The sequence below is a fragment of the Carya illinoinensis genome, chromosome 5 (genome assembly GCF_018687715.1).
Source record: "Carya illinoinensis cultivar Pawnee chromosome 5, C.illinoinensisPawnee_v1, whole genome shotgun sequence".
Taxonomy (NCBI): Eukaryota; Viridiplantae; Streptophyta; class Magnoliopsida; order Fagales; family Juglandaceae; genus Carya; species Carya illinoinensis.
In genome coordinates, this window is record NC_056756.1 from 40653321 (window position 1) to 40677217 (window position 23897).

Here is a 23897-nt window from a genome sequence, read left to right on the forward strand (position 1 = left end):
AAAAATAGAGAGAATTTAGAATTTTAGTTTTCATCTTTTTATGTTTTCAAATACTATTTTATTTTGAATATTATTTTTTTTAATACACCATGTGTCACCACACTATGATGCTATGTGTCACGTGCCAAATAGGATTTTAAAAATGAATAATTTTATTTATCATTTTCACACATTATATATTATACCTATTTTAATTTTTTTTTAATTTTTCGTATAATAAATATGTAGTTGTATAGATGATAGATTGAACAACTGATTTTTCTTTTGTGGCAGTATTTTAATTGCTGAAAAAGGTTTTGCTAGAAATTGTATTGGGCTTTGCTACGTACAGTCGGGAAATGCAGTCAGCGTGCAGTCGACTGTACGGAATGAATAAAAAAAATTATAAAAAAATTATTTTATATTCAGGGGGACCTACATGAATAAAAAAAAGTTATAAAAATAATTTTTTTTCATGTAGGTCTCGTATTAATTCACTTTTTTCTCCACGACTGCACGCCGACTGCATTTCCCGACTGCAAAAAGTATTTCTCAATTGTATTTAGCCTAGAGAATTGCTATACAAAAGCTGCATATATACACCCCACACCAAGTTAGTGCTTGCCAATGTGCCTCTTTTTTTTTTTTTTTTTTTTAAATAAAACTTAAACCCATTGTTTCTGAACCAAGCCCACCTTCTGCTTTTTCTCTCTCTAAACCCATTGTTTTACTTAAAATTGATAGAAAGCAAATCCATCGTTTTTATTTTCAGAAAATGAGAAGAAGCTTATCTGAACTTAAGCGCTTCTTTGAGATGTTGGTTTTGATTTAGTTCACTTTCTTTGGCTAAGTATTATGGATTATTAGATTTGGTTCTTTTTACCTTTTCGGTTTCCTTGTTTGAGGTTTGAAAGTGAAGAATGAGAAGTAAATGGAGAAAAGCAAATTGGATTATTAGATTTGGTTCTTTTTACCTTTTCAGTTTCCTTGTTTGAGGTTTGAAAGCGAAGAATGAGAAGTAAATGCCAAATGGAGAAAAGCAAATGTCGCACTACGTCTCAATCTCTGTATGTTTGTCTAGAGATATGGCTACTTCATGAAGTGGGAAGTAAATGGAGTAAACGAGAACACAAACTTCACAAAGAGTGAATCTGCGGGATTTTGAGGGATGGTGTTGAGGGAGGATTTTTCTCAAATTTTGAAGGATGTCGACGGGATACAGGGATTTGACAGAGGGATTTTCTTTAGGGCATGCAGAGAACCAAATTTCTACAAATTCTAACATATGTTTCGATCATCCCAATTTCTGCAAACCTCTCCCCGTGTTCCCTCCCATGTTTTATAAACACAACAGCTCTCTCTCTCTCTCTCTCTCTCTCTCTCTCTCTCTCTCTCTCTCTCCCTCATCTGCAAATTCTCAATGATATAAAAAAAAATTATACTTTGTTTTGCTCTCTTCAGAACAAGAAAAATGGTGGGTGTGTTAAAGAGGACTTTTTTCACAGATAGAGGGAGAGAAGGAGGAGGGAGGGGGGAGGGCAAAGAGGGAAGTGGATTCGGAGGGAGAACAAAGAAGTCGGGAAGGGAGAGGGGAGATAGGAAAGTGGATTCGCAAGATTAGACCGTTTTCACCTAAACCCGGTTTGCCACATCAGCTGGTATGTGGAGTTGGAGAAGAGATCGGCTTTGGAGTAGATTTTATCTTTAGGCTAACATATAACACATTTGAGGGGGATCTATTATCGCAAATATGCACGTAGAAGGAAAAGTATTAGCGACAAGTTTTACTTGCCGCAAATAGTCTTGTATAGGAAAGTCATTAACAATTTCAATATAAAAATGAAAACCATTATAAAAATTTATATAAGTAATGAATATATTGTCAATACAAAAATTCTATTTGTAGTCATTTTTATACTCTTTTACACACTTCACTAATATGATTGATTGAATATTAAAACAAATTAACGCAATTAATTACATTAGTGAAGTGTGCAAAAATACGTACAAGTAACTATATGTATCATTACTCTTGCAAATAATACATTAAATACAGGACAATTAACAAAACTCAAAATGGTTTAAATAAAGGGAAAATGATAGGAGAACTTAGGGATGTAACCGGTCTGGTTTGGTTAGATTTTGGGAGGATCGAACCGTTATGCACCGGTTTTGCATTTTTCAAAATCGATTATGCACCGATTACCCTCCTAAATCGGTAGTCCAGTTTTAATTTACTATATATAGTATATAATATTATAGTGATAATATATTGTAGTATATTTTAATATATATTATAATTGTATTATAGACTATGATGATATATTATAATATATAGTCATATAGTATTAGTATAACTATTAATATTTACTATATAATATTAGTATAACTATTAATACAATAAACAAAATGATATAAGATTTTAAAATTTAATATTATATTAATTAGTAATTTATCATATAATAGAAAACTATTTTATATATAGTTATATATTATATATAAATATTATATACAATATAAAAAATTAAAATATATATATATATAAACCGGTTCGGTTTTATAAAAAGAAAAATCAGAATCGGATCGATTTTGACCGGTTTTAAGAAAAATAAAATTGGTACCGGATCGAACCAAACTCGAGACTGGACTGATCCCATCGGTTTGGTCCAGTTCAGTCCGGTTTACCGGTTTATAGATTTTTTTTTTTTTACACCCCTAGGGGAACCGAAAGTGGTGCCCAATTTGATCATTCTGTATTTTTTTATTTAAATGATTAAAAAAATTATTATTCTTGAATATTTTTTTAAAAATATTTAAAAAAATTATAGTACAATTGTAACATTATTTTCGACTCCCTAGCATTGTCCTTAGATAGGGTACATACACAGTATAGCATTACTTATTTTTATCTTGATACTTGCATTTGGTATAATGATATAGTTATAGTTTAAGGGTGTGAAGTTCTCATTTTAATAAATAAAAAAAAAGTAAGGTTTATTATTAAATTTTTTTTTTGTCTGTCATAAATTTATTTATTTTTTTAAAAAATAATTATATAAAGCTTGCATATCTTAATACTGCAAATATTATTTCTCTCATATTTATAAAATATAATAAAAATAAGATAGTAGTATAATATGTAAAGAGTAATACTATATATAATTATAAATTACGTAATTTTTATGTATTATTTTTTTAAAAAAATAATAATCTGTTATTAAAAAATTAATTTTTTTTTATATAAATCTGATATTTATTAAAAAAAACGTACGATACTAATATAACTCATGATTTTAAATGTCATTTCTGTTGCATAGGTTGAACGAACCCTTACCAAAAACTAACATACTTGTGGAAACTAGCTACCAGCAATCTACCGTACTGTACGTGATAAAAGAGGTGAAATAAAGTGGTTTTGGAAATGGAACAAAATAATTAAAAATAAATAAATAATGTCTGCTTGGAAAAATAAATAAATAAATAAAATAAATAATGTCTGCTACAGTTTAGTGCTTTCTACTTAGAATTCAAAATGGGAACTTAGATCCAATCCAATTGAAAAAGTTGAGTGGGTACCCCCCGCACCGCTTCACCTACCGAATAATTTAATAAGGAAAACACTAAAGTCACCGGCCCAAATTTTTTTTTTAAATTTTTTTTCCTTAATGATTAAGAATTTTTTTTAATATTATTATAATTTTTTTATATGTTTTTAAAATGTTTAAAACTATTAAAAAATGATTTGAAAAAAAAAACAGTTTTTTTCGCCTAACGGTGGCAGGAGCCACTTGTAACACCATCTATTTAACAAGGAAAATGATAGGAATCCCGTTGGGAGATCCCGTTCATTTGTCACGCTCCTTTTTTTGTTTTTTTTGAAATTTTTTTTACAGAAAAATTAAGAAAATGTTGTTTAATTATATTGTGAATTTTATTATTTTTTTAAAATATTTAAAAGTGTTAAAAAAATGATTTAAAAAATTATTTAAAAGTGTTTTTTTCTTACTTTTTTGATATCATTCTTTAACACTTTTAAATATTTTAAAAAAATGAATAAAATTTACAATATAATTAAATATAATTTTCTTAATTTTTTATAAAAAAAATTAACAAAAACATATTAACGAAACAAGTTAACGGGATCCTGACATTGTCCATTTAACAAAGGATGTCTCCCTAATCAACCGTCAGACATTACAGAACTAACAATGACACACTACCTTCGGCTTCACCAGTACTCAATCACCATTGGCGCTACTTTTTCTTTTTCTTAAAGGGCTCAATAATTTATATTAACATGTCACATTTTGACTAATTATTTCTATCAACTTGGAAAGGATGGGGTTAACTGGCGAGAATCTTATGAGCAGCTAAAGGAAATATTTTATATTTTATTATAAGTCAGTGTATAGTCTGTAGAGTATATATAGTAAAGTATTTACCTAATATAATTTAATTTAAAAAATAAATTTAAAATTTGAATTTTTTAAATAAAATCTTACCAGATAAATTTTGTAGATGATGTGTTCTACACACCAACTTTACTTGAGAATAGCATATCTCTTACTGAAGAGTTGAACTAACATGTGGAATGATCACTCTTAAATTCAAAACATACTGATGAGAAAATAAGGGTAATAGATCATGATAACAATCGCTACAACTCATTGGGAAGCAAGGGGGAAATCAGAAAGAAGAGGAAGAAGGGACAACGCAGAACCGGTTCACTCAATTGCCACGTAGGGTGTGGGTTGTGGGGTTTGGCAGACAGGCTGATGGGGAGATTTTCTGAAGCTGCAAAATTGGGCAAATCATCATCAAACACTTCATCTAATATGGTAACAGATAAATCATAAGACCAACCTCTCCCTCTTGGCTTCCTAGCAATCATCTCTCACTCAATCACAATCATCCATCAAATCCTCCACCTCCTCCCTATCTAATCTCAACCATGCCATCCATGCCAAATTGACCCACACCACTTATCTCTTATTGCACGCTCATTTGGTTCCATATTTTCTTTGAAGGCCGACAATTTTTTTGGCTATATTGATGGCACTCTACATTGCTCGCCTTAGTTTCAACCTATCATTGATTGACCAACCTCTCCCTCTTGGCTTCCTAGCAATCATCTCTCACTCAATCACAATCATCCATCAAATCCTCCACCTCCTCCCTATCTAATCTCAACCATGCCATCCATGCCAAATTGACCCACACCACTTATCTCTTATTGCACGCTCATTTGGTTCCATATTTTCTTTGAAGGCCGACAATTTTTTTTGGCTATATTGATGGCACTCTACATTGCTCGCCTTAGTTTCAACCTATCATTGATGCAAATTAGGAGGATGCTCCATAATTAGTGGAGATATTTTAATTAATAATGATCTTTTTCTAATTGTTATTTTCTAGTTTTATTTTATCTGCAACTATTATTTCCTAATTAGATTAGTATTCTATTTTGTTAGCTATTTAAGAATCAATGATGTATAATTAAAGCGAATTTTCGAAATGATTAATGAAATTGCATATTTGATCCTGAGAAGCACCAACTTCCTGGTTCAACCTCACGTCAATGCCAAGAAAAGAAAAGCACGTAATCTTTTTTTATAAAGTTGGAATCTCTCCAAGAAAATAAATTAATAGATTTTTGGTGTCTCACCAGACTAGTTCTTTCTCAGGATCAAACATGCAATTTCATTAATCATTCCAAAAATCCTTTTAATTGTACATCCTTGATCCTTAAATAACTAACAAAATAGAATACTAATTTAATTAGGAAATAACAATTGCAGATAGAAACTAGAAAATACTAATCTAACTAGGAAATAATAATTAGAAAAATATAATTATTAATTAAAATATCTCCACTAATTATGGAGCATCCTCCTAATTTGCGTCAATTGCCAGCTCCCCTGAAGAACTTGACTCTGGCAAGTTTTGACGAGTGTAAGCAGCAAATAGATGTGGATGTAAACGCTGGACTTCCGATGCTTGCAACCAAACTAATTCTAGATTTGGACTGTTTTTCCACTGAACTAAAAACTTGTGATACCCTCCTCGACGAGTTGTAACAAATTGGTGATCAAGAATAAAGGTAACCTTATCTCGAGTAGTTGTATTTGCTGAGACACGACGAGTTGGCGTCTGTGATACCTCTGGAGCTAGTAATGTGGAAAAATCATTTCATCACCCTTAAACTCAATGAGATCTTCTATGTTAAAAATCGGGCTAATACCAAAATTAGAAGGCAAACCAATGATATACGCGTTGGTGCCCAATTTCTTGGCGACTTTAAAAGGATCCGCCTGCCATGCATGAAGCTTGGTAAAACTCCCCGGAGGAAATCGCTCCGATCTTAAATCAATAAGAGCCATATCACCCATACTGAATTGCCTATCTTTGTGCCTTACTACCATTAGCACCATAGCTTCATCATGTATGACTTGAGAAAATTGACGCATGTTCAAAACTGGGACAACTTCATTTTTGTCACAAATTCTGAGATCTGCAAAGGATCCAAAACAAATTTCTTACCTTTAAAATTAAATGAGTAAGTGTTAGTATACCCATCATAGGAAACCCTTAGATCATAGAGCCATGGACGCCACAATAACATGTGATAAACGGTCATAGGGATCACGTCGCACTAGGTCTCATCCACATATTTTTTTTCCCAATGAAAATTTAACCAAACATCGTTGCTTCACTAAGACTGAGTTGTCTTCATGCACCCAATTGATCCGATAAGGAGTATGATGCTTCTCAATCTTCAGCCCCAAACATTCTACGGCAGTTTCAGAAATCACATTCATGCCGCAACTAGGTAAATCCAATGCACCCAAGTGTTCTTCTTCATCGTGACTACCCCCATCGGTCTCCTCTTCCTCTGTTTCTTCAACAGCGTCCATTACCAATAATTCTTTTTCACATATGAAGGCTAACTTTTTATCTCTTGTAGGACACACAACAGCATAGTGTCCAAAACATTTACATTTATAACATTGTGGCCCTTCACTGGTAGCTTTTACTTTTCCTTTCTGGTCTCCAATCACCATGCCCATAGGTTGATCTTTTAGCAATGGTGGCTGTTGGAATGAAGGCATTGTGACACGTTCTGGTCTTGGATATGTTGATATCGTTTTCCTCCTAACCGAGGCCCCCATTTGTTTCTCAATATGTAGTGCCAATTGATATGCCTATTGTACATTGATTAAACGTGCAGTCAACATCTCCTTGCGTAGATCATTATGTAATCCGATGCGGTATCAAGCTAAAGTTTGATGTTCGGTCTTCACAATCTTGCTACGGACAGTCAACTCATGGAAGCGGTCCGTAAATTGTTCAATACTCAATGACCTTTGCCTAGTTGTAACATCTCTTTGAACATCATTTGCTCATAATTAATGGGCAAATATTTTTCCTTCAGTCGCTCTTTCATCTACTCCTAGTTAGAAATTGCTAGGGGTCGGGTACAACGTATTTGTTTTTCCACACTTCCCCACCATGCTCGTGCATGCCCCTTCAATTTCATCCGAACATAAAGAACCTTTCGATCCTCTAATACAACAAACCAATTGAAATAATCCTCAATAGCCATTAACTAGTCTTCAACAGCATTGGGCTCTAATTTTCCATAAAAATCTGGCACATCAACCTTCATCCTCTTAGTTAGTTCATCAAGAGGTTGATAATCTGTGCCATGTCCACCACGACGTCGGTAAAAATTTTGTCTATGACGTCAGATTCGAGGCTGACAATCCTCAAACTCTTAGTTTTCTTCATCTTCCCACTATTCATCATCATCTCTATCACTTTCGTCCAATACCTCCCCACGAATTGGGCCATGCCCTCTTCGATTGAAAGGTCTAAACTTCTCTTGAGCTTGATGCTCATCCATGGCATCTAATCAATGAGTGAGTTGCTCTAAAACTATGACGATTTGATTGATTTGTTGCTATAAATTGGGCTATTCTGTGTTTTGGTTGTTCAAATTTTGGTTATTTGGATTTTGGTTATTTTTCATGGCATTCGAAGTACCACGACGGGTTATAGACATGGGGTGCTAAGCTCCTTAAGGAAGAAACCTTCCTCTGATGCCAAAATTGGTGCCAACTTCCTAGTTCAACCTCGCGTCAATGCCAAGAAGAGAAAAGTACAGAATCTTTCTTTATAAAGTTAGAATCTCTTCAAGAAAATAAATTAATAGGTTTTTGATGTCTCACCAAGCTAGTCCCTTCTCAGGATCAAACATGTAATTTCATTAATCATTTCAAAAAGTCCCTTTAATTGTACATCATTGATTCTTAAATAGCCAACAAAATAAAATACTAATCTAACTAGGAAATAGCAATTGCAGATAGAATAAAACTAGAAAATACTAATCTAACTAAGAAATAACAATTAGAAAAAAAATAATTATTAATTAAAATATCTCCATTAATTATAGAGCATCCTCCTAATTTGCATCAATCACCTCTACCATTAACAATTTTGACAACCTCATGACCAATCTTGTCTATACCACTTGGTTTCAATAGGACAAACTGATATCAAATGGCATGTCCTCTACATTGATTAAAGAAGTTCTTGGTCACGTTTTTGGTCTCCAGGCCTCTCGTGAGTTCGGCCCACTTTGGAAAGAATTCTCTTCTCAGTCAAAAGCCCGTGAGGTCACTTCCGCCTTCATCTTGCAACTCTGAAGAAAGGCTTCCTATCTATTGCCGACTACTTCCACAAAGCTTAAACATAGGCACATACATTAGCTGTCATTGATGAACCTCTCAAAGATTGAAAGCTTCTTTCCTACATCTCGGCTCTAACGATAACTCTTTAGCCACCTCTATCACAACTCAAATAGATCCCATATGTGTTGATGAACTCCATGGTCATCTTCTTACTCATAGTCAACACCTTGAACACACTTTTTCTATCGATCTATATCAAACCAGTGTCGATGTGGGTCAGCATAACAATCATACCAACAAAAACCAATGATTCTACATCTCAATTTCCACCTTTAAATCGTCCCACCTATCAGGTTTGCCTCAATCTTGGACATACTACAACAAATTGGTATCATCGATGTGACCATGGCTTCCAGTGTGAGAATCAACCTCCATCTGCCCACTACACTTCTTAATCTCAAGCACCTGATCTCAATTGGTACCCTAACATTCGTTCCACCAATCACCTAACAAATGACTTAGCCAAACTCAATGTGCAAGCTGAAAAATGCCATGGTCCAAATCAAGTACAAGTTGGAAATGGTTAAGGTTTGGACATTATTTACATTGGTTCAACTCATCTTCCCGCACCTTTTCTGTACAATATTACATGTGCCTCATTAAAAAAATATATATATATTTCAATTAATCAGTTTACTGACTAAAATCACACATGATTCATTGAATTTCATCCATATTTTCTTATTGTCAAGAACTTTCACACAAGGAATCTACTATTGTAAGGCCCAATAAAAGGTGCTCTCTACCTTTGGCCTTTATCCTCAACCTTTTCTAGTATTGCTTGTGTTGGTGAATGTGTTTCTTTCTCATAATGGCATCATCGTCGATTCGTCTAAGCCATCCTGCATTTAACACCGTTCGTCGAGTGTTGTCCTCTTTCAAACTTCCAATGTTCGGCAATAAAGTCCCTTCTCACACAGGGTAATCATTTTCATAACTCTTATTTAATGAATGAACTAATGTCATTAAGTGCATTTGATGAGATTGACGTACATAAGACTTAAATCTCATGTCAGTTTTTAATTTCACACGACTAGTGATAAAATTATGTTTTTTTTCTTATAAGACTATAGTGTGTTGATCAAGGCAATCCTTAATTATAGAAGTGAAGACTTCCCATCAACATCATGTGTTTTCATATTCTGAGCATGATCAACATGCATATTGAGAAAAACTTGAAGATTTTCTCAATTTCTCTAAAGCCAATTAACTTGATGAACATGCATGATCGGCATCCTTTATGCATGATTATGCATATTGAGAAATGAAACCCAATCTTCACTACTCCCTTTGGCTGCCAATCTGTCCCTTATCTTCTCTATGCATGTCTGATTCAGAAATTGAAAGTGCCAGGAAAGTGTGTTCTCCTCTGGTTGTGCCCCAAACTCTTACATTTGTAATCCGGGTGCCATTTCTCCTCACACAGGGTAATAAAGTCCCTTCTCAACCCCTTTTTTCCTTCATTAAAAAGAGTTATGAAGATGATTGTGTCTATCATTACTCATAAAATTTGAAGAATAGAGATTGTGAAATCACCACTTATTTCAAAAGCTTAAGCTGAAAGGGAAGAGGTGGATTTTATTATTTATTATTTATTTTATATTTTAACACTCTCTCTCACGTGTAGGCCAGACTCTCCCTTAATAAGTAGGCTAACACATGAAATATTTAATTAAGAGAAATTATATTTGCAGTCCCCACTTGGCGACTGCATATGCAAGCCTTTTATTAAAGGAGAAAAAACATCATTTTAGAAGGGAGATTTTTGTAATTTTAAAATTTTTTAAAGATAAAATTACCTAAGTCTGCATTACAGTCCCCAAATAGGGATTGTATGTAACATTGCTCATTAATTAAATAGGATAGAGTGTAGAGTTAGGGTTCAAACTCAAGACCTCCGCGCATGCTCTGATACAATGTGAAATCACCACTTATCCCAAAAGTTTAAGATGATGGGTTATCATTGGTTGTGTGTGTGATAACCTAATGTTCAGCAACTACCATGAACATAACTAATATGTTATTGTAACTTGATTGCTACCGGCAATTAAAAAGGAAAATCCTACTTATATTATGCAATCCATTAATTATCATATTAACCCTTGTACAAGCAAAGGCTAGGAATCAATCACACAGCTTGATAAGAACCTTCACACAATCAGGTTGTTTCAGTTGCTCAAATGCTTTATCTATGTCTTCCAATCTAACTTCGTGAGTCAAAAGTTCATCAAGTTGGATTTCCTGTGGAAGAGAATATAACAATATTTCAAAAGTTATGAGAACTCAACATGATTGATAAATGTTGGTTAATTATGGTAATTTTACACTATATGGAACATGGTGATGTCCCTACAAAACAAAACAACATGACATGACTTGAATAAGAAGTTCAAATAAGATCATGCATCCTGCTTGCTATCTTAGATGCTAAAGCAAACATATATGAGACATAGTAAAACAGTGCTTCCAGCCAAGTGGCAATAACAATTGGTCGATTTATGAGACGACATGTTTTAAACTGAATGGAGACTATCAATTTCAGTTGAAATTGAGAGGATCATACAAAATTAGATGCTTCGAGTCAAGTAGCAATGGAAATTTGGGTTAATGGGTGGCAGTTTTTATTGTGTCTAGCTTAAAGTTGCAACTAAGATGCATGCTGCTATATCGGATGCTAAGATCAGACATATAAGACATAGAAAACAATGTACGTTTGCAAGTGTAGATGGTACTTTTATTCATAATAATTCACCTTATTTTTGCATTTGTCGATTATAATAGGAAGGTCAGTTTTGGCTCTGAGCCCACCAAAAATGGAACCCTTCAAATTCCCACCAAACACTAGGGAAAGGAAATTGATCTCCACAGTTGCATGATTTCCTTCTCCAATTACTATTGTTTGACCTTTTCCCTTATCACCACCAACAAAAGATTACAGATTATTAATAAATAACTTATAATTAACTTATATTTGAATTGATAAAAGTACCATTTTTGTTGCTTGGAGAGCTTCATTGACCAAGGGTGCAACCCCTGTGCATTCAAAGCAATAATCCACACCCATTCCACCTGTTAATTCTTTAACTAGCTTGGAAATAGATTTATGGACATCTCTTTCAGGATTTATAAAGTCAGTCATTCCAAAAGCTTCTCCTTTTGTTCTTTTTGTCTCATTTTTGTCAATGCCAATTATCTTTGCTGCCCCTTGCATTCTGGCCCCTTCAATTGCCTGCAATTTCCATAACAGGAAAAACAAATGGTCTCACTTTTAAAAGTTTCTTGATTTATCTCGAATCACAAACGGTAGAAACTAATATAAAAATGGGTCCTAGAGTTATAAAGTAAAATAAAAACTGCCCTCTTTTTGTTGTCAAGTAGGGACATGCTGCAAATTCAATAGGAACACAAGTATCAGCAATAAAAGCTAAAGGCATATTCATACCCCTAATCCAACAGCACCAAGACCAAGAACAGCAACACTTGATCCTTTTTCAACCCCAACTTCCTTCCAAGCAGCCCCAAATCCAGTTGAAAATCCACATGAGAGAAAACTAGCATGATGTAGATTTACGCTTGGATCAAGCTTGAGGATGTAATTAGCATCAACAACCAAGTACTCAGACCATGTAGAGCAAGAAAAGGAGTGATACAGCATCTGGCCTCTTGCAGTCATTCTTGAAGTGCCATCAGGCATAAGTCCACTGAAGGGTACTGGGTATTTAAGGCACAAGTTGGTCTTTCCTGACAAACAATTCTCACAGTCTTGGCACTCCCCAAGGAAGGTTGGAATGACAAGATCTCCTTCTTTAAGATCTGTTACTTCCTCACCCACACTCTCTATTACACTGCAATCACATAGTTTACTTCACAATATTATGTAAGGCATCCAATATTATTGCAAACTTTGCTCGCTCATAATTACGAAAATGTGACCGACTCCCGAAGCAAAAACATCTAACTTCAAACAGTGCAGAGAATTTCAAGGAATTAAAGAGAGTTGAAAAGAGAAGTTTACCCAACACCTTCATGTCCTAAAACTCGAGGGAAAGCAGGCTGTAGAACAACAAGGAATGATATCAAATCGTCTATCCCAAAGGAAAAAAGTACATATTACAAACAGGACAACCAAACACAGCAAGGAAGAAAGAATACTAACGATTGGGAAGCCATTTGTTAATAAGATGTCGGTGTGGCACACACTAGCATACAGGGTTTTGATGCGTGCTTCACATGATTTTGGTGGCTCCACTTGTATCTCTTCCACCTTCACCGGCTCCCCCATCCCCCAACACACCACCGCTGCCATGCACCACCAATTGACATGAATTATATATATATGTATGAGAGAGAGAGAGACAGAGAGAGTACTGACTTGAAATGGCGAAAAGATCAAAGAAACTGAGTGATTGAACTATATATATGCAGTATATCATCTGCTACTCCACAAGTAAAAGATAAATATTATAGGGCTAATTATATGTATATATACCTTTGCATGTTATGACCAGAGAATCGCTCTTGGACATTGCCTAGCTAGTTAACAATCCAAACTTATCGATGGAATTTGGAAGGTTAATTGTTTCTTTGCTTCTGTAAATATTCCACTTAAAAACGCATATAGTAAGTGAAGTACGATCATTTTGCAGACATTATCCAGTAAGAAAAGGATAATGGCCGCAAGTTGGGCAAGCAATTATGCCCGCAAGTTGGACAAGGATTGATGTGAATGCATCTTTATTTTCTGTCTTTTTCTTTTCGATGAATGATTTTTGTATTTTCTTTAACTTTTTAATAAGAACAATGTTACATACAGTCGTAGAATTATAAATATCGCGTAATTATTTTAAAAAAGAGTAGAATCTGTAATTAAAAAGTTAATTTTTTTTTTATGTAGATTTCATATTAATTCATTTTTTTTAAAATGACTATATATCACTTACATAATCACGACTGTAAATCCCATTTCTCTTTTAATAAATACTTTGAAAGAGCCTTTGGACAACCGAGGATGTGTCGCTGTCTTGTTTTCGTCTTCTTCCTGCTTATTATTCAGTTTATTTTGGGCCTAGTTTTGTGTCTTGAAGGCGCCTCATAAATTCACACGTCAGAACAACCCCACCATTCCTCACTGGATCTGGACGTCTCGATCTCTAATTGATTCTTTTGTGGGCCCTTCCTTATTGAACAACATATTGATATTGCTACGGGCTTTGCTCTTCGCAATGAGCATTTGACTTTTTTTTTTTCCAATTATTTGAAGCAAATAATAGTAGTAACATCGAATATTACGAATTAATTTTTTTTTTATTTATGAAAATATGCTTCATTACATTCATTCATAAATAAAGTTACAATTTTAACTTATCAATACAGGAGAATCAGACTATAAGTCAACTAACGCAACTACTCAGGAACTTCCCCGCCAATAAATTTCTTTGTGATGGATATTGTCTAAACTTCTACACCTTCTCTCCTGACAGCGGTCAAAAGAGGAAGCGCTATATCAACCAGAGCTAAAACAACATTTCTTCCGAGAAAGAGAGGTATACTCACGCTTCATCCTCTCAAGGAGGAGGAGTACAACCATACTCTCTCCTCCCAAGGAGGAAGAATACTAACACCTACCTTCCTCCAAAAGAGGAATAGGACAAACACCCACATTTCTCCAAAAGAGGAGTGGGACACTAGCCTATTTTTATTATTTTTAAAAACTAAAACAGACTAACTACAAAACAAAAAATAAAGGGCTGTAAAACAAATGGGCCCAGCCTAAGCTAAAGGCCCAGCCCGTAGGTACATGAGGGCCCAACCCGTTAGGGTTTCATCTCATCACACTGCCGCCGCGGCCCGTCCTCATCCCTACAAGCCTCTGCATCTTTCCCCCTCCCGACTCCTGCCCAGCCTTGCAATGCTCTCATCAAAACAGGTTTTGAGGACATCCCACGCCGCATCCTCCACGCCGCGCTCTAAGAACTTTCTGCTCAGGCGCGCCCCGGCGATACCTCCCCCACGTTCCAGCAGCACCAACAACCACCCCAGCGCCCTCTGCACTCCACAGCCAACCCACGTCGTCCCTGTTACACCCGAAAACAAAGCAACTACTAAAAACGTCTGCAAGAGCCACCGCCCCGCCCCTCACCCCAAAGGACCCGAGGCCAAACCTCTGACCACCGAATCCTCTCTGCCAGGTCAACCCACGCTTCCGCATCGCTCAACGACAGCACGTCGCCATATACGACCGAAGAGAGGGGTTTTGGGATAAGCCAAGGCAAGGCCTTGGCGTAAGAGTCATGGCGATACAGCTTCCCTCTTCAGACTTTAACCGAGAGCTTATCCAAAAATCAAAAGCAAGAGTTTAAAACAAAACTAAAACAAACCTAAAAAAACAGCCACTAAAATGAAAATGAAAGAGGAGGGAGGAAAGGAAGGGAAGATGGAGCCGAAGCCTCCCCCCCCCCCCCCCCGGGCGGAAGGTGGATCTGCTTTGGTTGGGTTTCTAGAGAGAAGTTGGAGGTTCTCTCTCTAGGTTAAACTCCACTACTACCCCCATCTCTCCAAAAGTTACGAATTATTGAATGCATCTTACCAACACAAGTGCCACAGTCCATAATTACAAAAAGTTTTTATAAATTTACGTAACTTTATAATATATATTATAATAAAAATAATTTTATAATTTAATATCTTATATTAAATTTTGTCAATTTATAAATTAAGGTGAGAGATGCTACAATTATATCAATTTATGGTATGACTAATGGACGTGGATTTGCACAGATGTACTTTTCTACATCCCTACAAAACCTAGAAAAACCTAGTTCTAGCCCAATGCATGGAAAAGGTTAAAAAACTAAGAACTATTAAGGCAAGGATACTCACAGCTGGAAAGCCCTCGGTGTATAACAAGTCTGTGTGACAAACACTGGCATACAGGATTTTGACGCGAACTTCAGTTGATTTTGGAGGCTCTATTTTTATCTCTTCCAACTTCAACGCTTCCCCAATTCCCCAACACACCAGTGACACCACATGTAAAAGTGAAATATTAAAAATAGGATACCTTTGCATGTTATGACCTTTGAGTCGCTCAGCTTCGACATCTTCTCTAGCAATTTATAATGGAAAAATATAGTTGCAAGCACAATTGTGTACTAATCTGTGCACCAATGTGATGTGATTGATCAAAAAGCAGATTTTATTAAAAACAGTGTTAATTTAAATTTTAAGTATGAATAAATCAGTATTGGTACACAGATTAGTGCGCGACTGTGCTTGTATGTAGCAAAACTCATTTATAATATCAGATTTTATCAAAACGAATTCAGCTTTGTGTATATATATATATCTATCTGTCTTTCTCTAACAGTACTGTGTGCGTTTGGATTTGAGTTCCTTGCGCCTCTGGTTCCTCCTTAAATAGTGTCATCCATGATCCAATAACAACATACATATTGAGATGGGTTTTTTTTTTTTTTTGAAAATGATGTAAATTTCATTCAAAAAATTATACATCAGTACAATCAAGCACCACTACTTGATACATCACACAAACTCTACAACATTTCCCTAGACACAATGGTCTTAATACAACTTGGAACTTCTTCAATGTTATAGATGTCTTCTGAGCACTCCAATCCAGCCTTTGCAAGTTGATGTGCTGCACCATTAGCTATCCTATACGTGTGTGAGACAGTCCAGGTTGAAGTTGAGTCCAGAATCCTCCTTGAGTCATCAATTAGACAGCCTCCCAAGCTCCAGTTAGGAGTGTGACATTTGTTGAACTCAAGATTTCAAGTTTTGTGTAATTATATATTTACACATGGATTTTGATGATAACAAATGAATTCAAAGAATAAAGAAGTCTCAAGCTCAAGTTGTCTACACAATGGAGTCAAGCACATCAAGGAAACAAGCATGAGCAAGAAGGGAACAAGTTCACATTAAAATTATAGAGTAATGTTGTAAATCTCTTCAAAATTCGAAATTAGGATTAATGCTCAAAATTAATATTTTATCATAAAGCATTAAAATACATTTTTCACATGTGCATGAATATTTTTGAAAATTAAATTTGAAAATTTTGAAAGATGATTGATTGTCATCTTTTGCATGTGCATACCTTGATTAAAGGGTTGAACTTTGAAAATATTAAAGATGATTGATTGTCATCTTTCACATGTGCATGTTTTATTTGAATATTTTCAAAAGTGATTGATACTTTTTTAGACTTATACAAAAAGTAGATGATTTTGTTTGAAAATTTTGAAAAGTAAAGTGTGCTCATTTTGTCATATACAAAAAGTAAAAGATTAGGTTTGAATTTTTTGAAAAGGAAAGTGTGCTCATTTTGTCATATGCCAAAAGTAAAAGATTAGGTTTGATTTTTTTAAAAAAGTGAATGATGTTGTCTTTGACAATTGAAAAAGAAGAACCTTTTATTTGAATTTTTTGAAAAAGTGAATGATATTGTCTTTGACATGTGAGTCTTTTTAAATTTGAATATGAAGTCTCATATGCCTATAAATAGATCATTTGAGAGCTTTACATTCACAACACCAAGAGCATACAACATTCATTCAAAGTTTTCATTCTCTCTTCTCTAAGCATTGAGCATTAATCCTTGTTCATTTTGAGAGATATAGTTTGCGCTGTATTGTTCTTATTTCACTTATTGAGGAGTGTTTTCTGATAACCTACCCACTATCAGCTTTTGTATCAGAAAAAGGGTGTGTATAACCCTTGTGCGTGTAGAAAGTATTCTACACGGGGAATAGTTGAATCACCACGTGTAAGGTGATTGCAAGTGTAGAGGGTGTTCTACACGGATCCTTTGTAGCGGTGTTGTTCAAAGGTGTAATAGGTTTCTATCTCCACCTGAAGGAGGTTGAATAGTGAATTTGGGAATCCTCAAGGGGTAGCTTGAGGCGAGGACGTAGGCAGTGGGGCCGAACCTCGTTAACATACTGAGTTTGCTTCTCTCTTACCCTTACTCTTTATATTTATTGTTATTTCATATTTTGTTTATATTTTATATTATATATTTGATTTATAATTGTTATTTTTTTAATACAACTCAATTCACCCCCCCTCTTGTGTTAGTCATCTGGGCAACAATTGGTATCAGAGCTAAGAGCTCTATTATAAGATTAACTATCTTTTGAGTTAAGATCTTATGGCTAACATTGCAGTTTCATTTGGTGAAAGTCAATCTAGCAGTCGGCCTCCACTCTTTTGTGGAGATAATTACTCATTCTGGAAAGTTAGAATTAGAATATTTCTTCAAGCTCAAGGTAGAGAAATCTGAAAATGTATTGTAAATGGACCTTATATTCCAACAAAAGTGGTTGATGGAGTAAAGGTCAAAAAGGAAGAAGAAGAGTTTGATCGTGAAGACGATAGACTTTATACTTTAAATTTAACTGCTGTGAATTTATTATATAATGCTCTTAATGGAAATGAGTTTAATAGAATAATGAATTGCGCTACGGCAAAGGAAATTTGGGATAACTTGGAAGTAACTTATGAAGGAACTTCGCAAGTCAAGGAATCAAAAATTTATATTCTTACTCATGAATATGAAATGTTTAAGATGAATGATGATGAATCTATTTCTAGTATGCACACTCGTTTTACTAACATCATAAACAGCTTGACAGCTCTTGGCAAAGTTTATTCCAAGGTGGAGATAGTAAGAAAAATTTTCAACTCTTTACCAAAATGTTGGGAATCAAAAGTTACAGCGATTCTTGAAGCTAGAGACCTCGAGAAGCTCGAAGTCAATGAACTCATCGGGTCACTTATCACCCATGAGTACACATTGAAAAGAGGAGAAGAAGAATGAAAGCCAAAGAAGAGCTTAGCACTTAAAGTTGTTCCTCATGAAAGTGAAAGTGATGAAGATGAGGAAAATGACGATAAAGATGAAGAAGTTGCGATGATAACAAGAAGAATTCAGAGGTTCTTGAAGAAAAATAGAACTCCTCCAAGGAAATCCTTCAAAAAGTTTTTCAAAAAAGATTCAGGTAAAAATGACACTTTAATTTGTTATAAATGCAATAAACCTGGTCATATCAAGCCAGATTGTCCTCTGCTAAAGAAAGATCGAAACAAGGGCAAGAAAGCAATGAAAGCTACATGGGATGATGATTCAAGTAGCTCAGATAATGAAGCAAGCAATGAAGAATCAGCAAATCTTTGTCTTATGGCTAAAGATGACATTGAGGTAACAAATCTTGATAATATTGAAAATCCTTCATATGAAGAATTGCAAAATGTTTTAGAAGAGATTTATGAGGAATTTGAAAAATTGGGTATCAAGTATACTGCTTTGAAAAAGAAAAATTCTTCTTTAATAAACGAAATTGAAATTTTAAGAAAAAAAAGTATCATTTTGAAAGATGAAAATCTTGAATTCAATAAGAAGAAAACCGATTTAGAAAATATTGTTGAAAACTTTACGAATGGAAAAAGAAATTTTGAAAAACTTCTTGGTAGTCAAAGATGTGTTTTTGACAAGGCAGGTTTGGGATATATGCCAAAACAAAAATACAAACCTTATAAAAATTTCTTTGATAATCATTCTACATCAAAGACTAATATTCAAAATTCTTTTCATAAAAATAATTTTGTCAAAAAAGGATATTATTATAATCATTCAAGTTTTTCATATATGTCACATGCTATTTGTAATTTTTGTAATAGAAATGGTCATAATTATCATACTTGTCCTATTAGAAGAAATCAAACAATGACTATTAGGGCCATATGGGTACCTAAAAATCTTGTTTCTTCTAATACTAATAAATAAAGGACCCAAAGAACTTGGGTACCAAGAAAAATCATTTTAATTGTTTTTATAGGTATGCATGAAGTCTTCCACAAGCAAAAATAAATGGTTTTTAGATAGTAGATGTTCAAGACACATGACGGGAGATAAGACTAAGTTCTTTGATCTTAGATCTAAAGAAGAAGGACATGTGACATTTGGAGACAACTCGAAAGGGAAGATCGTGGGAATAGGTAAAATTGGTAATGAATCTTCTCTCATAATTGAAGATGTTCTACTTGTTGAAAGTCTAAAACATAATCTTTTGAGCATAAGTCAATTATGTGATAAAAGATTTACAGTTACTTTCAAAATGGATAAGTGCATTATTTTGAATGATCATGATTGTAATATTTGTTTTATTGCTTTTAGAAACAATAATGTTTATACAATTGATTTTGAAGAAATTACCTTACAAGATGCTATTTGCTTTTCAGTTCAAAATGAAACTAGTTGGTTATGGCATAGAAGATTAGGTCATGCCAACATGGAACTTATTTCCAAACTTTCAAAAAATGATCTTGTGAGAAGTTTACCAAAAACATATTTTCTTAAAGACAAAATTTGTGATGCATGTCAATTTGGTAAACAAACAAAAACTTATTTTAAAACTAAGAAACATATTTCCACTACTAGACCATTGCAACTGATACACATGGATCTTTTTAGACCAAATAGAGTTGCAAGTCTAGGAGGAAAATATTATGCATTTGTTATTGTTGATGATTTCTCTAGATATACTTAGGTCATCTTTCTTGCTCATAAAGATGAGGCACATAATGCATTTACCAAGTCATGCAAGAGAATTCAAAATGAAAAGGGCTATACTATTTTAAATATCCGAAGTGATAGGGGAAAAGAGTTTGTTAATAAAAATATTGAAACATTTTGTGATGAAAACGGTTTTGTGCATAATTTTTCTGCTCCTCGAACTCCTCAACAAAATGGGGTAGTAGAGAGGAAAAATAGATCTCTTCAAGAGATGGCAAGAACAGTGCTCAATGAGAACAACTTGCCTAGTTATTTTTGGGCCGAAGCGGTAAGTACTGCATGTTATGTTATAAATAGAGTTATGCTAAGGTCTAAGTTAGATAAAACCCCTTATGAGCTTTAGAATGAGAAAAAGCCCAACATTGGTTACTTTCATGTATTTGGATGCAAATGTTTTATTTTGAATGATAGAGATAATTTAGGCAAATTTGATGCAAAATCTAATGAATGTATCTTTCTCGGGTATTCTACTAATAGTAAAACTTATAGAGTATTCAATAAAAAGACTTTGACTATACAAGAATCTATGCATGTAGTATTTGATGAATCTAATTCTTCACTCTCCAAGAAATCTATTGATGAAGAAACAGGAGGTATAAATAACACAGAAAGTCTCAATCTCAACAAAGAGAAAACAATAGAGGAAGTTCAACATGGAGCCATCAGGAAAGATCATCAAAATTTAATACAAGATGCAACTAAACAGTGGAAATTTGTGAAAGATCATCCAGTGGAACAAATTTTGGGAGAACCTTCACAAGGTGTAAGTACTCGATCATCTCTTAGAAATATTTGCAATCATACTGCTTTTCTATCTCAAATTGAACCCAAAAATATTGATGACGCACTTCTTGATGAATCTTGAATTCTAGCTATGCAAGAAGAGTTGAATCAATTTAAAAGAAATGATGTTTAGACACTTGTTCCTAGACCCAAAAATCATACTATTATTGGAACAAAATGGGTTTTTAGAAATAAGAAAGATGAGTCCGGAGTCATAACTAGAAATAAGGCTCGACTTGTAGCCCAATGTTTTAATCAAGAAGAAGGAATCGATTATGATGAGACATATGCACCAGTCGTAAGATTAGAAGCTATTCGAATGTTACTTGCTTATGCTTGTTATAAAGATTTCAAACTTTTTCAAATGGATGTTAAAAGTGCTTTCTTAAATGGTTTTATAAATGAAGAGGTATATGTTGAGCAACCTCCAGGTTTTGAAAATCATATTTCCCCAAATCATATTTTCAAACTCACAAAAGCACTATATGGACTTAAACAAGCTCCTAGAGCTTGGTACGAAAGACTTAGTGGTTTCTTAATTGAAAAAGGTTTTTCAAGAGGAAAAATCGACACAACTCTTTTCATTAAATATGAAACTAATGATATTCTTTTAATTCAAATTTATGTTGATGATATAATATTCGGTGCTACTAATGAAAATATGTGTCAAGTTTTTGCTAAGACTATGCAGGAAGAATTTGAGATGAGCATGATGGGAGAACTTACATTCTTTCTCGGATTGCAAATTAAGCAAGCAAAAAAGTGGGACATTCATCAATCAATCAAAATATATTAAGGAATTACTGAAGAAGTTTGGGATGGAAAATGCTAAGGAAATTGGAACACCAATGAGCCCATCAACTAAACTTGATAAAGATGAATCCGGTAAGCTAGTTGACTCGAAGATATATCGAGGTATGATTGGTAGCTTATTATATTTAACAGCCAGTAGACCAGATATTATGTTTAGTGTGTGCTTATGTGCACGCTTTCAATCATCTCCAAAAGAATCACATTTAATTGCAGTTAAGCGCATTCTTAGATATCTTAGTGGTACAATTAACCTAGGGTTATGGTACCCTAAGCACACATCTTTCGATCTAATCAGCTACACAGATGCAGATTATGCTGGCTGTAAAATAGATCGAAAAAACACTAGTGGAGCATGCCATTTCTTAGGTCATGCATTAGTTTCCTGGTTTAGTAAAAAACAAAATTCTGTTGCACTATCTACTGCTGAGGCAGAATATGTTGCTGCGGGTAGTTGTTGTGCTCAAGTTCTCTACATGAAGCAACAACTTGAAGATTTTAAATTCAAGTATAATCATATTCCAATCAAATGTGATGATACAAGTGCTATAAATCTTTCAAAGAACCCAATACAACATTCTAGAACTAAGCATATTGAAATAAGATATCATTTTCTTCGAGATCATGTGCAGAAAGGTGATATAGTACTAGAATTTACAAACACATACGATCAGTTAGCAGATATTTTCACAAAACCTTTACCAGAAGATAGATTATGTATGATCAGAAGAGAAATAGGTATGATGCATGCTATGAATATCTCTTAAAAGATAGACCAGAGTCAATAAAAATAGAAATAGATTTTTTAAATATTTTTACATAAACTTGAGATTCTTAGCCTCATGTTTGAGACGCTCATTCTCTTCATACAATATCATGTCATTCTTATCCATGGGAACCGACAAGCGGAATGAAGAATCTAATAAAGATTTCAACTGTTTATTCTTCTGCCGAATGATTCCTTCACTTATGTGAGACTCTTGAACAATTCGTTGAAGTACAACAATTTGTTCTTTGAGCTTTTCAACTTCATGATTTTTGGCTTGTAGCCGCTGAGAAAAAGCAACAATAGAGGAAGAGTAGCGAGTCCCAAGACTCACCAAGTCATAAATAGCATCAGAATCTGACTTATTAGTCAGATTATTATTTTCTTGCTGCAACATGGCACCAATGGTAGCTGCAGAAAGAACAAGAGGTTGAGATGCAGAATGCCTCATGGATGGATCTAGAGAAATGTTAGAAGAATGAGCCATTAAGAAAAGAATAAAAAGCTTAAAACGAGAATGTTGAAGGAATACAGATGAGTTATAGAGATGAGAAGAAAACTTGATGCGGATTGGATGAACTTCAGGACTGATTTTATAGAGATAGCATAAAGAATAAGACAAGCTATCATCCAAGTCAAAGAGCAATATATTTTTTTCCTGATCGGTGAAAATGACATTTTTAGAAATTCGGAGCCTTCAATCTCGTTTGTCAACAACATCAGACGATTTTTTCAAATCTCTAGCCGCACTTGTCGGGTCACAAACGGATGAAATTTATTTATTTATCTACAGTGTCTACTAACGCACCGTTTTCTTCAGATCCATTTACTTGTTGCGGATCCTTTTTAATGATGTCAAAAGGGGGAGAAGTGTTAGACTAGAACATTAACATTGTTTGAATTACTAAACTTATTATATATATTTGGAATTATATTTATACTTTTGCTTGAAAAACTAACGCACATTCTCAGAGGGAGCTTAAGTATTAATACAGGTTTCAGGTTCCATCAAGTATTTGTCATCATCAAAAAGGGGGAGATTGTTGAACCCAAGATTTCAAGTTTTGTGTAATTATATATTTACACATGGATTTTGATGATAACAAATGAATTCAAAGAATAAAGAAGTCTCAAGCTCAAGTTGTCTACACAATGGAGTCAAGCACATCAAGGAAACAAGCATGAGCAAGAAGGGAACAAGTTCACATTAAAA

At 34.2% G+C, this 23897-nt stretch overlaps 1 protein-coding gene across 3 annotated transcripts; it reads right to left on the reverse strand.

Annotated features, from left to right (window-relative positions):
- Window positions 1–10638: 10638 nt before the first annotated feature.
- Window positions 10639–15832, reverse strand: LOC122310965 (CYP enzymes assisting alcohol dehydrogenase-like). 3 transcript variants are annotated; one of them, XM_043125270.1, is made up of 7 exons: window positions 15790–15832; window positions 12886–13028; window positions 12745–12782; window positions 12172–12574; window positions 11719–11958; window positions 11482–11640; window positions 10639–10970 (listed from the first exon to the last, which is right to left on the reverse strand). In XM_043125270.1, exons 1-7 carry the CDS (start codon window positions 15827–15829, stop codon window positions 10854–10856), a joined length of 1140 nt encoding a protein of 379 aa, XP_042981204.1. In that variant the 5' UTR covers window positions 15830–15832; the 3' UTR covers window positions 10639–10853. The 3 variants fall into 3 exon arrangements, with proteins under 3 accessions (XP_042981204.1, XP_042981203.1, XP_042981202.1); XM_043125269.1 differs by lacking the exon at window positions 15790–15832 and adding an exon at window positions 13219–13385; XM_043125268.1 differs by lacking the exon at window positions 15790–15832 and adding an exon at window positions 13102–13202.
- Between the last annotated feature and the right edge of the window lie 8065 nt (window positions 15833–23897).

Excerpts from the sequence above, each read along its gene's own strand:
- LOC122310965 (XM_043125268.1), bottom strand. The coding sequence starts at position 13,162 with ATGATATACTGCATATATATAGTTCAATCACTCAGTTTCTTTGATCTT. Across the intron at positions 12,575-12,744 it reads TTAGGACATGAAGGTGTTGG|TGTAATAGAGAGTGTGGGTG; the intron begins GTAAACTTCTCT and ends ATGTGATTGCAG. Across the intron at positions 11,959-12,171 it reads TTGGTGCTGTTGGATTAGGG|GCAATTGAAGGGGCCAGAAT; the intron begins GTATGAATATGC and ends TGGAAATTGCAG.